Source organism: Lissotriton helveticus, chromosome 5_1 (genome assembly GCF_964261635.1).
Source record: "Lissotriton helveticus chromosome 5_1, aLisHel1.1, whole genome shotgun sequence".
Classification (NCBI taxonomy): domain Eukaryota; kingdom Metazoa; phylum Chordata; class Amphibia; order Caudata; family Salamandridae; genus Lissotriton; species Lissotriton helveticus.
Window position 1 is genome coordinate 181,321,788 of NC_136065.1, and position 18,233 is coordinate 181,340,020.

At 43.3% G+C, this 18,233-nt stretch overlaps 1 protein-coding gene across 1 annotated transcript in view; it reads left to right on the forward strand.

Moving 5' to 3' along the window:
- BRINP1 (BMP/retinoic acid inducible neural specific 1) overlaps positions 1-18,233 on the forward strand; it is a 413,405-nt gene that overhangs the window by 377,864 nt on the left and 17,308 nt on the right. The window contains exons 6-7 of the mRNA XM_078641975.1: positions 4,618-4,854; positions 9,515-9,737. Of these exons, the coding sequence (XP_078498101.1) occupies positions 4,618-4,854; positions 9,515-9,737 (460 nt within the window). The remainder of the gene's footprint in view (positions 1-4,617; positions 4,855-9,514; positions 9,738-18,233) is intronic.

Below are 18,233 nucleotides of genomic sequence, written 5' to 3' on the forward strand. Positions count from 1 at the left end.
GCGCAAGGGCCTCATAAATCTGCCCCCAGGTTTGTGTTGTGCCTTAGATTAAGCTGAGATGTTATTTTATGCAAAGTTATGACTTGAAATATGGTGTCATGTCATGTTTTATAATAAACACGAAAACAATAGAACGTGCTGGGATGAATTATTTCCCTTTAAATCAGAAAATGACTTATATGGAATTTAGGGCGCTTTTGGATGTGGAAATTTAATCAACCAACTGAGAATTACCAAAGTAGTGTAGATAATCAAAGCACTAAATTTACCCAGATGGCAGGCGGTGTAGCAGCTTTTCTCAAGTAGCAGGTGCCACTCGGTAGTTATACTTAGGACCACATTTCCATAGGAAAAGCAGTTTTTGGTTTCCTTAACACTTTGGTGGCATTTGATGAATCTTTACAAAACAATCACAGAAAAAGACTTACCCTCTTTAGCTCCTTCTTAGAAGATTTGATCTGTCCAGTGGAGGCCAAAAAAAGGAGGGGTCCTGTTTCCATATTCATTTTTCGATAGGACATTTAGACACATTTACAGCACAAACATCTAAATGGATTTACACCACATTTGGCAGAGCGCTAGATCTTGGTCCTCCTGACAGCATGTATTTTGTGACTAGATGTAAATCTATTGAGTACATTTTGAGATATTAAGGCTCATACACATTGTGCATTTCACACCGTGGAGGATCTGCAAGCCGACATAGCTCAACATGAGACCTGATTAGCTGACACCACATCTCAGTGATGTTGTGGAAGCCATTCATAAAGTCAATGAATATACAAAGGTTAAATCAACATTATAGTTAGGTGAAATGTTCAGTAACAACAACGTTTTAAACTCTAAAAACCACAGAGCTTAGTGCCAGACGTGCAATGATCAGAAATACAGATTTTCTAATTGCAATTCTCTCAGAATTGCAATTAGGAAATTGGCATTCTGAATGTATAAAACACTTCTACGTTTCATTAGTGATTCCTAGTGCATTGCAGATAGACCTACCTCATGCATATTAATGAGGTAGGTCACAATTTGCGACCTATTCAGAATTGCAGCAATCCCAGGGATGGTGGCCTGCTGAGGTCAGCAGACTACCCTGTTTGTGATCACTTTTTAATAAAGAAATCTTTTTTTAATGCAGCCCTTAAAATGGGATATGTTTTAAAGAAAAAAATGAAACTTTGCCGTTCTATTTTCTATGAGTAGGCAGTGGTCCTTGGGACCAATGCGTTCTCCTAAAGCATTTTATTAAACATTCTCATAGGGGAAGGGGCATGCAGGGGAACCCTTCCCCTATGTGAATGGGTTACCATCGGTTTTACACTGGTGTTAAAGTATTACTGTTTTGTGACAAGAATTTGGTCGCAAAACCTTAATACATAACATACATTTTCAGTATTTGGAAGAGACTATCCCTTCCAAATACCAAATTGGTATTTGGATGCAAATGCAAATTGCGATTCAGTAAGAAGCTGCCAAATCCAAATTTTTATTTTGTACATTGTAAAAAGCGTTCATACTGTTGCAAATGGTCCGATTCTGGGAACTGGACTGTTTGCTTTGTACATCTGCCCTAAGTACTTTACTGACAGCAAAATTATGTATTTACTGTTATTTTTAATGTTGCTGAGAACTGAGGGGCTTATTTTTGAGAGCACTGTATCACTTTTGCACCAAGTAAACTGGTACATGCATGACGGAGGCCTCTCACAAAGATTTATGCCGCCACGCAAAGACACCCTGCATGGTTTTGAGTGGCATAATCAATCATGAGTAATGCAACGCACTGCAAATCGCTGTGTTGCCTAACTCTGCACCCAGGAGCTTTCCATGAGAGTTGGGGTAAGTTTTCCTATGCAAAACCCAAGAAATTTGAGCCTGCCCCAGATTTACAAAGTGATGTAAACCTGTCTAACCGTCACATCCGTATGCATCATGAGGTGAGGCGTAATGATGTTTTTTTCCTTTTCCATGTGTGCCTTATTATGCACACATAGAAAGAGGAAAACATCTTGTAGGATTGTTTTTGTGCAGGAAGATTCCACTTTCTGCAACAAAACAATCCTGCCTGCAACAGAGGCAACCTTGCACCATAGCACATGCTTCCCTACGTTGGTGCTTGCCTTCCAAAATGGCTCCAGCGCAGGCAACACAACACCGGACTGATCGCCACGCCGCTCGTTTGCTCCCTGAGATTGATTCTCCACAGGACCGCTACACGTGCTTGATCGGTACATTAACTGCTCATCGGATCCATTTCCTCCACCAGACCCATGCCGGTTTCATTATTGATCCCCCGATTGCGCCTTCTCTTAGCAATCCTTGGTACCCTGGAGTCATCCCCCTAGCCCTCCGGCTCTCCCGTGATTGCCGCCACGGACTCCCCAGATTTACACGGATCTCCCGCACTGCAACCAACCCAGTTCTGAAGAAGATCCCGATTCAAGTTGATCGAAACGCCGTCGACCGTACAGCGCGACCATAGGCGCTTCATATAAAGTGATTTATAAACAAGACACATAGAACTGCACTCTCCAAGCCACCTGACATCTTTTGTCGTCATTTAATCACTGTATATATTTCTGCACCAGTCACTTCGCGCCGTCCCTGCTGATCACATTGTCACTTGCGCCGCTACCGTGTTCTTCACTCACCCACACCTAGCACCAAGTACAATTTGGGTTGTTATCCATTATTTTAATTACTTAAGTGCAGTGCTGTTACAACTGCCAATTGCCTTGTTTTCCTTCACTTTCTTTATATTCCTACATAAAATGATGCCCTGAGCACATGTAATAACCAAATATGAGTCTCTTTATTTCCTTTTGATAATGTTGTATACATATTTCTAATTGCCTTTGAATAATACCAGTTGGGATATTATATGTCTGTATATCCAGCGCAGGCAGAACACCATATTGCTTAAATACGGTGCATTTGTGCCCCTTCCCTTTGGCATTGGGTATTGCACGAAGTTGCCTTGCTGTGCTGTCATATACCAATATGCCATAAATGAAGCCCTGAATTTCTAGCTCATATCATCTCGCTGATTCAGCTTTGGGCTCCCATGCTTCACTGCTCCAAGTGTCAAGTGCTAAAAGGGATACTTCGCCCCCATTTTGAGGTACCATGGTACAGAGACCATTGGAGACCAATAACCTCTGATTGCCCTAGAACCACCCTGGCTGGATTTCAAGCACGTTTGATGTCACCTCTTATAGCCCAGTCATTTTAGTTAATACATTCCCATCCTTCTCTGTGCCAATGTAAACAGATGGCTTAATATAGCCATCAATAGCAGAACTTGTTTTTTTTTCCTTCTACAACCCATTCTAAACTACAACCTTACACAAATTGGTTCCAATGAGGTGACCCAGAAATACAGCTCACAGAATATATAAGATTTGTAAAAGAAACCACAAAGTAAAAATCAAAGGTCACTTGTATCAAACAGTTTTGCATTCGCCAATGTTGCGAATCAGTAATATTGGCAATTTGCGAATGCAAAATAGCCTTTCAAGATGTATGAAAGGCTTGGTAGTTGCAATTTTAGGTAATCGCAAAAATATCGATTACCGAAAATTGAGACTACAAATAGGAAATCTCAATTTGCGATCCCCTTAGCACATGTACTAAGCATTTTCTAAATGCAAACTGTGCATTTAGGAAAATGCTATCAGTATGGACTTCAAGTCGATGGTAACCATGTGCTAATTTTGAAAAATGCATATAAATGCATTTTTGAAAGCGCCTTGTAGCGCACACATACCCCTAGGATATGTGTGCGCTTTTACAAGTGCACTTTTTTTTTTGTGTGCTTCAGGGGGGCCTTAGGCCACCTGGCAACCTTGACTTGGTATTGCCTAATTTGCGATTACAAATTAGGTCATCACAAATTAGCTAATGCAAAACCATTCGCATCTAAGGGCCTTTAGGCCAATCAAACGAATGAAGTAGTATTACCTAATAGCAATTACCTACTTAGCGAATTGTTATTTGGTAATATTAAGGAATAGCTAAATCTTTGGCGATTCCTTAGATACACTGCATTTTGCGATTACCAAATTGTGATTCAGTAAAAATCGCTACTTGGTAATTACAAAAATGCTTTTTTGATACATGTGGCCCATAGTGACCCTGATGACATGGAGTCACCTGGCAATCTTATCGCTTCCGCTCCCCAGGCTGCCTTTCTGCCCATTCTTTCTCAGTTCAGTTACTGCAGGTTCGCTTTCATTTATCCTTGTTCTGTCAGTCACCCCTCGCAGGCTCCTGTTTTTTAATAATCCAGTGCGATCGTAGGTGTAAATATTACTTTATTCATGAAAACTGCATGTGTCTTTGCAAAGAATGCACAATGTTCTCTTCCACTACTAGGGGGACAGTAAGTTCTGCAGATGAAAGGAAGGTACACAGACTGCCTCTTCCCACAGTGAAGCAGAAAGCGCACCATTACCGCTCAATAGAGTTTGTAGGCTCCAGGCATCAATCTTCCACCCTGGGATTTTTGATCCTGACAGTTGGAAAGAAAACTCATTCCGCTAAATTGCTTTCCAAACTCTGTCAAACTGCTTTGTTGACCTTCCTCCTGCACTCTTTCTGTCTTATTCTACCCAGGTCTCCAAATCATCTTTCCACAATATTTGCAGGAGAAATTTGTCCAATCGGCCTTGAGCTATATTATGTGCAATGGCGAGGGGGAGTACATCTGTCGCAGCAGCCAGTGCGTGTGCCAGTGTGCCGAAGAATACCCACAATGCAACTGCCCCATCACGGACATACAGATCATGGAGTATACCCTGGCCAACATGGGGAAGACCTGGACTGACGCCTACAAAGATTTTGAAAATTCAGGTACGAACATCAAAGTAGACATGTATACATGTACTTATTTATGTATTTTTTTTGTGTGATTGTTTATTTATATATAAGTCGCCTTTAGAACATAAAAGGCCAATGGGAACAACAACAGTGACAATATGTATTACGCAAAGGATATATAGGTCAGGTCAAGGTGGATCCAATTAGGATTATCCAGGAAAATGTTAATTGAATAGTTGTTATTTCATAAGAAAATAATGGAGGAAATGGTGCAAACAGAGGTTGGGATGGCATTCCAGACTTGAGGAGAACATTCGAAGAATGCATTTTCAGGGTTTGTTTTTATCTTGTGTCGAAGGGCAAAGTATTGGAGGTACACGGCCACAGAATACTCTCCATCCTCTTGGAATAATACACTTTTTGGACAAGTGCTGAGCTTGTGGGGGTTTGTGAACATAGTAGCCTAATTTGTAGAGGGTTTGCTATCCATGGGAAGTAGTGGGTGATATGGTTCAACCATTTGTTCCCAGAAACGATTCGAGCTGTGCCATGAACGTCTCTTTAAGGGGAGCAAGACAGGCTTTATGAATAAAAGTCTGAATCAAGGTTATAGTATACCTTTTAAATAAAATTAAACAATGTGTAGTCTATGTGTTCTCTGAGTTAGGCTTGGATTTGCTTGTATGTTGTTAGAGTTGCCAAAAAGTAGGAAAAAATTTAATTGGATCTTTTTTATTTTCTTTGGCTTTAAAAATGTGTTAGCTCAGTTTAAAGCCAGCCCTGTTAAAATGGGTTTCCTTACCTCTGTGCAATGTTTTTCCCAAAGCAATCAGCGAGTCTTGCGCTAAGTTTGCTGACGATAAATATTCAGTGTTGTTTCTTGTGTTAGAATAATTGTATGACATTTGTCTCCGAGGGGGTGAGACTGATGCCTGCTGTGCTTTCTGATTCCAGGTCTGACACTATGACCCTCATTATGAGTGGCTTGGTAATTGGTATGATAATTATCGCCCCTGATAAAATCCAACCCTGCTGAGTAGTAATTTATCAGGTATGATAAATACCACGCAATTATGAATTTTTGTGGAATAACAAGCAGATTGTGGTGCTTACCAGGGCAAAATCCACATGTCCAAGTAAATACCAGTAATTTTTACCCCAATAAATATTGTCAGGTTTGACCTGGTGTATTGATCACAAAACTCATAATTGCTATATGTGCGGTAACAGAAGTTACTTGACATATCACAATTAACTGGACCACTCATAGTAGGGATCTTAAGGGGTCCATAAACAGCCTAGGTAGGTACTGGCCAAAAAAGGATGTGTCATGATTCTTTTATTTTTTTGCATTTCTAAAATAAACTTCAGCTTTGAAAGTTTGTTTTTGAGAAACAAAAAATGTTACTGTATGAGAGCATTGAATATGGTGGTGGCTCCTCTAAAGGCACAGAGATCTGGGCATGCTTACTGTAGAACTTTAAATATGGTAGGTTTTAGTCTTCCAGGACAGTGAAATACATCCTTTCACTGTCCTCGAGAAGTAGAATGCAGCCTGACAATGTCTAAATAGTCCCGATGTTTCCTTCCGTTGCTCTTCAAAACTCTGGGAAAAGATCAAAATTAAGGGTGGGCGAAACATAGTGAAACTAGCGAAAATTGCTGTAGCATAATTATGTGAAATTACAGAAAAATGACGCCAGATTACATGGGATTACGCGGGGAGCATAATCCATCATTTACCTCTATTTTCGTAGCACAAAATGTACCCTCACATCCAAAGACTGAACTGAGGATGCATTTTGCTCTAAGAAACTAAAGCAAAATGAAACAGAACATGAACAGCAGCAGACAGTAACCCCTCACTCCCATAAAATTCATTGTTTCAGTGCTTTCGTGGTAGGGTGTTTGTGCCAAATTACTCATAAATACATAAATGGGCATAATTGTATAGTTTTCTGTAATTTTTCATCATAAAATTAACATGAAATTACCCAAATTACTACAGTTACTCTGGCGTAATTAATATTTCGCCCAGGCCTAATTAAAATGTGGCAGAATATCGCTGTAGGTAACAAAAATCCTTGATAAATGTTTCCTGGTATATTTCAGGCATGCTTGGCATTAATCCCTTTAAAGGACACCGCTACATTGCTCCTCAGTTAGGTTTACACTTTTGACATTTACACATATAATCACACATTTATGTTTAAGTCCCGATTAATCCACCAATCAGGATTAACCAACCTATCTCCAACGTGGGGGCCTATAACGATGTCGGGCGGATCGCCACCAACAGGTTGTTTGTGGCGGTCCATCCGACAATCAGACTCATTGGGCGACCTGTGCATTACGATGCGGTCTGTCAGACCGCTGTGGCCTGGGGGAAAGACCAACGCCTCTGACGGGATCGGATATCCCATCAGGGAGTCAATCGGACAGATAATCGCCACATGGCAGCGGTGCCTACTCAGGCAACGCAGTTGGGATTATGATGTGCTTTTCCGACATCCTTTCCATGTTGGCCTTTCTGACATGGAAAGGCTGTCAAAAAGTGACTTTGGGGGCCATTAGAAGTGCCCCTGTCCCCCATGGGCCTCCGCTATGGTGCCTGACATAGAAGTGCATGGATGTTTTAAAAGTATATTTTTTCTATTGCAGCATGTGCTGCAGCCCTGCAGTAGAAGCTGCAATTGGAAAAAACACTTTCTGAGTGCTGTGAATGCGGTGGCATCGTAATAATGGAAGCGGGCCACCCAATTCATGACGGGTAGTCTTGTTTCTGCTACAATGTCTTTTCTATTCATTACCAGTTTACTTAACATTCGAAATTATAACCAGTATGTCATTAATTCAAAGTAAGAATATCATCAATATTTGATTATCAATTTCATAATTATGAATCATGCCCAAATTACACTGTGCATGGTAATTGGCAGCATCACTCAGTATTAAGTCTCATGGTGGCAAACACAAAACAGTAAGTCCCATTTTATTTATTTATGAAAAATACATGCATTTCAATCATAAAGCGAAAAGCTATATCACATTTAAAGGAGCAACTGCAACATGAACATTGACACTTAAATCTTAATATTAAAAAGCAGGGGAAAGGAGCATTGAAGCCCCAGGAGAAAACCTCATTGAGGAATTTGGGGTGCAAGAGAAAGGCAGATGAAGATTAAAAGTCAGTGTAGGATTCGCCGCGGGGCCAATTCCGCCGCTGTGCGAGGGGCGGCAGGGCTGGGTGTGGCACTCCCGTACTCAGACCGGCTCCTGGCCATCATAAATCACGGTGGGCGTGTAATCATGACGGCTGGGAGCCGTCCGAACTCCGCCCTCTGAGTAATTCTCTCGCACAGGTGGGGACCTAACAGCTCATGGGCGGAGCGGCAACGTTCGGACGGCTCCCGGCCCTCATGAGCACACGCCTACTTTGACTAATGACGGCCAGGAGCCATCATGAGCACGGAAGGAGTTAAAAAAACAATGAGGAAAATGTGATAAATGATATGTGATCTAAATTTGCCCTGCTGAAAAAATCTTCATTATTTTTAAAGATATAATGGTTTGGATATATGAAAATTAACATTTTGATTTATTTAATTATAGACAACATCATTAGGTCCCTGATTTAATTACTTCCCAGGATTAGTTAGTACATTAATTGGAATGATTCTGTACAAAGCAGGGTTGATTATCTCAGTTCTCTTGTCATTTCTTGAGGTCCAAATCGAACAATCCCCAGAGGCCATTAGATGCTACCTGCTGTGCTCAGTAAATCCCAAAACTATACCAAAGTAGATTTCAATTACATTTACGAGTACATTGGTCCATCTGTTGCTAATACATGAAGAGAGTGGGCAAGAGCAACAGTTTCTCACTTCCACCCCATGGTCATTGCTAGAATTCCCTCAACCGTGAAACCACCAGATTCTGAAATTAACATCATAGGTCTCAGCCCACCTTAATCACATTTACTGCTATGATGGGGGCCGGACAGCCCAGTGTATGTGGGCTAATTGTGAGCTGACCCTTGACTCACTGCCAGAAATTCCTTCTCACCCAATCCTAAGAGTGTAGGGACCGTCCATTTTATGTTTAAACTTGACATTTTGGTGTACTTTTCTGCATCGGTGGTATTTTGCTCCCTGTGTCAGACTAAATTTACGACAAATAATCAGATCTTACTCCATGCATTTTGATGTGGCTGGAGGAGAAGAGGAGCCAGGGTTCATGGCGGTTTTGTGTAAATCTGAAGATCAAAGCATGAGAGGCATGTGTGTGGCTACTACACAAGGGTTCTATGTATCTTATTATAAATGACAGTTCATCTTCAATTAATTTGTTTTTAAGATCAAAGAAAACTATTGTTTTTTAGCATTTAATTAACTTATATAATGGTTACCACAATTCACAGTATTTCTTACTCTGTTCCCCTGTGTCCACTTTGTTTAAGATCAGGGCCTTTTTTCTAGCGAGTTTTAGTTGTCCCCTTTTACACCCTAATGCATTCACTCTCTCGCTTTACTACAGTTGTCTCATAGTCTTTCAGTGTTTGCTCACTGTATCTAGTGCTAGGGCAGGATGGCACTCTCTAAACAGTGTTCAGAAGTCTGCCCCATTTCTTCCAAGGAGCTCAACACTGAGTTTTCTGAAGCCTTTCTTTGTTTGTTGGCTGTATTTTTACCAGATGAGTTCAAGTCATTCATGAAACGATTACCGAACAACCACTTCCTCACCATTGGGAGCATCCACCAGCACTGGGGGAATGACTGGGACCTGCAGAACCGCTACAAGCTGCTGCAGAGCTCCATGGACACCCAACGCCAGAAGATACAGCGAACTGCCCGCAAGCTCTTTGGCCTGAGTGTCCGCTGCAGGCACAACCCTAACCACCAGCTGCCTCGAGAAAGGTGAGCGACTGACACCGATCCCTTGTATAACTTTTTAATCGTTTAAGAGACTTTGGGGAACAGATATCAGGGGTAAGACATAGATATGTAATCAGTAGAGCTAGGGATTCTGTCTGTAGGCGACAGAACCCCGGAATCCATAATCCTACTGTATCGTGGAGGAAAATATCCATAGGTCACTGTTGTATGTGGGCAAGTTACCACCTGCCTATGGTCCTGATGTAAGTTTTAGCTTTACATGTCCTTTTCTTGTAGAAATAAGTTAAGAAGGAGTGGGCATCTGGGCTTTTTCCCACTGCATTGCCTCAACTGTTAAAAGTGATGCAAAGATGTAGGGCATATGTTGCAAAGATGAGCTGTCACTTGGCAGATAAAGTGACATTCTACTCTCCAAAGCAGTGATAGTATGGGTGGAGCATGGGTTAGAAAACCTACAAAATTAAAGGAAAACAAATGAGAGTGACTAAGAGAAGGGACAAATTATAACCTGCATAAGACTGACTTCTACTGCAAAGTGACCATGTTTGAATGTTCCCCAAAATTAGATCACATCAAGGGGCATCACATGGTGGAGGTGGGGAAAGGGATAGGAAAGGCTTTTTGTTTACGCCTTGATTTATCATTTTCATAATCACACATAACAGAAGAAAAGAAGTAACAATGGAAACACCAAATCATACTTGCAGTGGGACCACAGACGCTGTCAAGAAAGTACAGAACCCAAGAATAACTAGCATTATTCACTAGCAACATTCTACATTATTCATGTACAGTTAATAGAGGACAGTCTGTATAGAGCATAGCTATGCTCACACCAATCTCTGTACTTGTATATAGTAGAGCCAAACATATTTTCTCCCTAGGTAATTGAAAGACAACATTATGCATATGTGAGCTTTTGTCCAACAGGATCTCAACATCAGGTCTAGTTATGTTAAACAGCGGAGGATAAGCATTGTCTAGACAACAAGCTTTCCAGTGGTTGCCAAAAGTCTCTGGGTTACATACTGGGATGTTGGAACTGAGCATACAACTCACTATTTACATAACAATCTATTAACTCTGTATGCCACGCCATGGCCTGGGGAGTTGGAGGACCTATGCCCCTCCCATGGCAATCTGTTTCTTAGCCAGCAACAAAGCTATAGCAGTGAGCAGTCTTGGGAATCTCATATACACACGCTAGGATGGCAATGAATGGCTCCGGTGCTAGATGCACCCATAAAACCTCAAATACCTCTGTCAAGTATTAAGTCATGTGGGAGCACCTCCATGCCATGTGTAGGAAGTCAGCCTCAGGATGTCCCAGAGTGCGCTCCATTCACGTCCGCATGAAGTTGCAGTTCCCTAAGACTAGCAAGAGTGTAGTAGACCAAGAGTAAGAACTTGAAAGGAATTGCTCTGTACCGACTGTGTATAGAAATCTTCTGGGTTTGCTGGCAAAAGTAGTTTTACTGTGTGTCAGTTAACTGCCTACCCAACCCCTAATTCCTTAGTAGAGTTTTGGGATTATCCCTCGCCGACCTATGATGCATTTTGGAGACTAAGGGCCTGAATTCCTTCTTGGCGTGCAGCCTGTTGCTCTGTCAGGGAGATGGAGTAAGTTACTCCATCCCCCTGTCAAAAAACCCACCAAGTTTGGAAATGTAGAAAAGATCATCAAGATGGGAATGCTGCTTACATGTTGGTAAACAGCTCTGTCAACATGACAGAGCTGTGACCCAAGCTGTTTTCTTTTTTTTCTTTTCAAAAAGAAAATCCAGAAGCAGGATTTTCTTTTTGAAAATAAAAAATAAAATTCTCTCTTCACCATGGCAGTCCTCTCTGACGGCAAGGGGAGCATTTAGCAGTTTTCACTGCCCCATGCCACTAGGGTTTTCCTGGCTGTGACGGGCAGTGAAAACTGATCTCTTATTCCTCCCATCTAAATTAGATGAGTGAAATTAGAGGTCTTCTCTGCCATGATTAAACCTGAGGTCAGCTCAAATATTAATTTAGAGAGCGGACCGCAATCTTGGGTGTATAGATACTCCATGGCCATTAAATCATAGTATCTATACCACCAAGATTTAAATGAGGCCTTAATTTCTTTATCCCTGGGGCGGCAGTGATATGAAAGCTATGCCAGCTGAGGGGGATCAAAGGGGAACTCTCTGAGAAGATGTTTTAGCATCATTTTCAGCTACGTGTGGAGATAAACAACTAGTGGAGCACCCCTGTCTGTCCCAACATCTTCAAATGACAGAAAATGGCCATTGTGAAATATTTTGACCAGTGAAATGCTCCCTCTGTAGGGGAACAGCCATGACAATGCGGGTATTACCCCGCACTGCCATTACAACGCAGGGATTACAACGAAAGTCGTTACAAAGACTTTCGCTGGAGGGCGCTGTTGGATAGGGAACAGTTAAACTTTCTATTTATTTATTTATTTATTTATTTAAACTTCTAAAGCGCGCAGCTACCCGCAGTGGGTTTCCCGGCGCTCAGGGATAGACTAAAGAAGAAAGACTTGCGAGCTGATATTTACAAGGCTATACATTATTTACTGCTGGAAAAGCCAGGTTTTAAGTCCTTTGCGGAAATGAAAAAGATTAGTTTCTGTCTTTAAAGAGACAGGAAGAGTGTTCCAGAATTTTGGGCCTAAATGGGAAAAGGAACGACCTCCCATTTTAGCCAGTCTAAATCTGGGAATGGAAAAGTCACCATGAAGTGCTGATCTTAAAGTTCGACTGGGCTTATAGGCCTGGATAAAATTCTGGAGGTATTTAGGGGCTGAGCCGTGTTTGATTTTAAAAACGTGACACAAAGCTTTGAATTTAATTCTGTTAGGAATTTTTAACCAATGCAGGTCACGAAGCGCTGTAGAAGCAGAAGATCTTCTAGGGACATTGCAGAGAAGACGGGCAGCAGCGTTTTGTACAACCTGAAGTTTTTTTATGGTTGTTTGATCGGATCCCAAATATAGGACATTGCCATAGTCCAGGCGAGAAACAACCAACGCCTGGACTACCGTTCTTCGTGTGGTAAGGGGCAACATCCACAGGATCTTCTGTAGCCATCTTAAGGTGGCGAAACAGATGGATGCCACCTTTACCGCCTGCTGTCTCATTGTGAGTTTCTCATCAATGAGAAACCCGAGGTTGCGGACTACGGTTACCGGTTGCGGGGTGGGTCCCATGTCGCAGGGCCAATGGTGGGGGCCCCAGAGGTCTTTATTTCTGCCCAGTATCACAACCTCGGTTTTGTCACCGTTGATCTTCATAAAATTACTCTTCATCCATTTCGAGACACGGATCAGACCTTCTTTCAGAGCAGAGGTGTTATTACACTCTTTGTTACAGAGAGAAAAAATGATCTGTGAGTCGTCGGCGTAAGAGTACAGTGTTAGACCTGCCTCCTCCACAATAGTGGCCAGAGGTCTTACATAAATGTTAAATAATACGGGGCTGAGTATTGACCCCTGAGGCACACCGTACGCAGAAGGATAAGTTATAGAAGAAGCAGAGGCAGAAAACACCTGGAAAGTGCGGTCTCTTAGAAAAGAGGCTATCCAGGCAAGAGCCGCACCATCTACTCCTAGGGACCGAAGAGTCGCAAGGAGGATGGAGTGAGACACAGTGTCGAACGCCGCACTTAGATCGAGAAGGATAAGAGCGGATGTTTCTCCGCGATCGACACTGTGCCGTATGCTCTCGGTAACTCCTAGGAGTGTGGTTTCAGTCGAATGATGGGCTCTAAAGCCTGACTGGGACGGATGTAAAAAGCCAGTGCTCTCCACTAGATGTGTGAGTTGTGTATTGATATGCCTTTCCAGGATCTTTGATAGGATAGGAAGCAGAGAAATTGGTCTAAAGTTAGACAAGTTGGCAGTGTCTGCTCCAGCCTTTTTCAATAAGGACATTATCATTGCATGCTTCCATTCCTGAGGGACAAATGACTCAGTTAATGAAGAGTTAAGAAGTTTTATTAATACTTGACGTGAGCTGAATTCAAGTAGTTTTAGAATTTTGGCAGGTAACGGATCCCGGGGGGATCCGGACTTAATACTGTTAAGGCAGAGGGAAAAGGAGACATCATCAAAAGGTGACCAATTTGCCAATTTCGTCCTCGTAATGAACGGGGCAACTGGAGTTTGGGTGAGGTCCAGCTGAAGCGTATCATCAGATGTAGAGGGACTTAATGAGTCGTAGATACGTTCTATTTTAGATATAAAAAATTCTGCAACCGAGTTGCATTGAACCTCATCCAGGGCGGGAGGGGCAGGGACTACATCTGCTCCAGTAAGTTTCTTCACGACCAAGAAGAGAGTACGGGGACAGTTTTGGGCATTAGTGACTGTGTTCGAGACGTGTGCGGCTCTGGCCACTTTACAATGGTGGTGGTAGTCCCTAAGGGCTTCCTTATAGGCTGTTTTACGGGAAGCGGAATAAGAGCGTCTCCATTTTCTCTCCAGGGTTTTACAACTCGATCTCATGCGTTTAAGATCTTCGGAAAACCAAGGTGCGGGAGAACGGTGAGATGAAGAGTTTTTAAGAGTCAGTGGAAGAAGTTCATTTATGGTGGAATTGAGCCAATTGAATACCTCAGAATTTAAGACAGATGTGGATGTGTTGGAGGTAGGAAGCGTATTCAATAAACGTGCATTGAGATCATTGATATTAAGTTTGTGCCAGCGACGTATAAACACATCCTGATTACTACTGTTGTTAGTTGGAATTTTAGTCTGAGATAAGGCAAAATGTACAGCATAGTGGTCAGACCATTCTAAAAGACAGGCGGGAAGGGAGCATTCAAAGGAGAGATTGGAGAGGACGGGGTCCAATAGATGGCCAGCAGAATGTGTAGGCCCAGAATTACAGAGTAAAATATTTAAAGCTTCCAGTTCAGACAGAAACTGTTTGCTGACATTACATTGACCATCTTCTAGATGGAGATTCAAGTCGCCAAGAATGGAAAAGTTGGCCGCTTTCAGAGAAAGAGGCGCAATGATGTCTGCAAAAGAATTAGTCCAAGTTGTAGCATTACCGGGGGGACAATAGATCAGAAGACCAGACAGTGTGAACTGGGGGCTAATAGCAAGCTTAAAAAGTCCAGCTTCACATCCAGGCATGGGAAAAGCGTCGAGAGTGCATGTGTAGTTAGACTTAAAAATTATAGCAATCCCACCTCCTTTACCCGTGTCTCTGTCTTTTTTGACCAGTTTATATCCGTCAGGAATCGCCGTAGCGATATCAGGCCCCGAGCTCTCATGAAGCCAGGTTTCTGTAAGGAACATGGCATCTGGGTTTTCGTCAATTATAAGGTCATAAATATTGGTCGAGTGTTTTGGAAGCGACCTACAGTTCACACTCCAGAACTGTAGTTTTGTGGGGGGAGAGGGAGTAGTGCCTGCCTTAGATCTGGCCCTCGGTTTACCACGTTTATGTCGTGCTTTCATTTGTTTGCACATTGTCATTCGACCTGTGAGGAAGTCGCAGTGCGTACATTTAAAATTGTGCGCTGGCAGTATACATGTAGAGCACTGTACCGAATGATGGTAGTTAAGCTGTTCTAGCTCCTCACCGGTATAAGTGTATCTGACTCCTCGGTGCACAGAGTTGACAGGAAGCGGGGCCAGGTCCAATGTCCCTTGGCCCGTCCTGGCGTGGACGGGCGTAGACGGGCCTGACTCTGGCTCGACTCCGGCGCGAGTCAGGCGCGCCCACAGTGCGCGTTCGCTGCGCGAAGACATGGACAGCCCTTTTACATGCAACTAGAGCGCTGACGATCCGCCCCACACACAAGATGGCCGCTTCTATCCAACACCTTCCCTACTGTCAATGTGGGCTGGAGTTGGAATAGAAAATTAAACTATTCCACTATCCAGCGCCCTCCAGCGAAAGTCGTTGTAACGACTTTCGTTGTAATCCCCGCGTTTTAATGGCATGCGGGGTAAAAGCCCACGTTGTAATGACATACAAGCCCCTCTGTATGTGAGATGACAGTAACTGTAGGTTCTGCTGGTGGGGGCTGTTAAGGGGTAAATAGGGTGAGTACAGTTGCTGTATTTCTGAATATTTTGTAAAGCAGTGCTATGCTTTAACTATGGGACAGGGTTCAGTGTCTGGAGGGATTGGGGCAACATCTGTCAAAGTGGGGAGAGGATGTGTCCTAATGGCTAGAGCGGTCAACCTCGAAGCTGGGTAACTGAATTCGAGTCTTTGCAGGGGTGTTCAACATCCTGTGATTCTGGGCAAATCACTTCATCTCTCCTTGGATAAAAAAATGAATGTATCCATCTGTAACGCAACTGGTGCTCATGTAAACCACCCTGACACCTTTGGGTCTAGTTTGCAGTATATAAACCTTAAAAAAAAAGCCTGGTATGGAAGGATTTGGGATCAGCTATATCCGTCTCCATGACTGTTTGCTGTTGAGACTGGAAAAGGTGGTGTCAGTAAGGAGCTAACGGTGCCTTAGTGCAATTATAGTAAAGGAGTTGGTCTGGCACTTTAAGTATGCCTTCCTGAAACAGGAGAACAAATGTAGACCATTTGAACCTAGGCTATTTGTCTGCCCATTTTGGGCTGGTCAACATAGACTGAAATGTGGCACAAAATGTATGCAGGTGAATGTATGGGAATGTTGTTAAGTACGATAAATATTTTGGCATGCCAAGAGTGATTCTGCCAACCATAGTTAAAGGGGATTTTAGCCATTGTTCTGTTTGCCCCATTAACCCCTTCGGTGCTCATGACGAGCTCAGCTTGTCATGAGGTACACCTCTCGTGTGCTCATTACGAGCTGAGCTCGTCATGACCACACCCATTTCTATTAGGGCCGAGCACAGCAGAGGAACATCTGAAGCAGCTACGGTGTTAAAGTCAATGCCTACCATAGTTCTCCATCAGTATACCTTAACTTCGGAGTAGATCTGGATAACACTATATTTAAGAGATGTTGTGGACTTAGGAAGCTGGCTCTTTACGTAGTGAACCAAAATGAGGTACTCTGTGTAAAGAGTCCAGGCAAACCCCAATTGGTTTAGAGAGGCACAAACGATAGCACAAATGTTCTCTTTTGTAGTAGTGTGGGTTAGCATTTAGGCTTATCAGAGGGTAGTGCTAAGCATTCATTTCACACACAAAAGCAGTAGTTGAGACACACACTCAATAATTAAATCCAGCACCAATTTATAAAAATAATACCTATTTTATATTGATTTAAATACCAAGATCATCAGAATCAGGTAAGTGCTTTTCAAGATATGAATTTTTACAGATTTTAAAAGTTCACACAGTGCAATTTCTGGAGCGGTAATATTATCCTTTGGGGGGGAAAACATAAATTGCATTGGGGCACTCGTCAGTGACTTACAGGACCCTTCTCCTGGACTTAAGGTGAGTATGGGACAAGGTCCTAGGCAACATGTCACCTCAGGTGGTACTAGTGTTTATCAGTGTTGGGTGCCCCGTTCACCTCAATGGGGAACGGTCTAGTTGAAAAGTGGCTGCCCGCTTAGACTGGGGGACCGGTCTGGGTGAACCCACAGGGGGTTTCTCAGTCCTTAAGATTTGCAGGCACTTAGGGACACTTTTTGTCCACTTCTCCTTGGGCTGTAGAGTTAGGGTACAGTGGGGTCTTTCGACCTGGGATCCATGCTGTAAGAGACACTCGCAGTGAGGGGGCCTGCACGAAGAGACTGTAGGCGGCAACTGGGTGTCCAGCCTAGGCAAAACCAGGGATGGGCTTAGCGTTTGAGGGTCTTCGGACCCCAATAGCACTGTCACCTCCCTCGAAGTCTGGCTGTGGGGCGCAGGTATAGATGTGCTTTGAGGTGTCGGGTGGTTGGAGGCTCACTCTGTCTTTGATCTGCAGAAAAGGGGCCACAGCACAGCTGGGCCACTTTCGTTGTGGGTCTCACTGTCCCTGAAGTCCCTCAACATGCACGTCGGTCTTCATTGGCTTTGGTGTCTGGGCTGGACAAGGGGTCAGGTTCCCCGGGTATTGTTTCTGTGCAGCTTCAGTTAGTATTTGCACTTGGACGGAGAATGGATCTGACCTGTGGGAGCATGATGACCTATCCTGGGTGGCAGCTGCCTCTGTAGTACCAGTAAGCTGCCGAACGGTGAACCGGGCCTTGCTTCTTTGGTGCCTGCAGTTGCAGGCATGTAGTCACTCAACTTCAAGGGAATTCTCTGGCGATTTGTGAAACACTGGCAGCCCTCCAGATTTCTTTGAGTCTGCAAGGTGGCATGATGAGTCAGTTTCTCCACAAGGGGCAGGTGCAGCAGGGAGGCTGGCAGGGTTGACACCAAGTCAACCCTGCCAGCCTCTCTCTGGTCAGTAAACTTCTTTGTCCACCCCTTCTCTGTGCCCATCGAATCTCCAGTCCTGGCTTCAGGGGTGCCACCCAAATACTGTATTTACAGGTGTTACAGGGAGTGTCAAGTAGTAGCCAATGGGCTACATACCTTTATGGTGACTGCACCCTCTATATAACCTGTGGAAAGT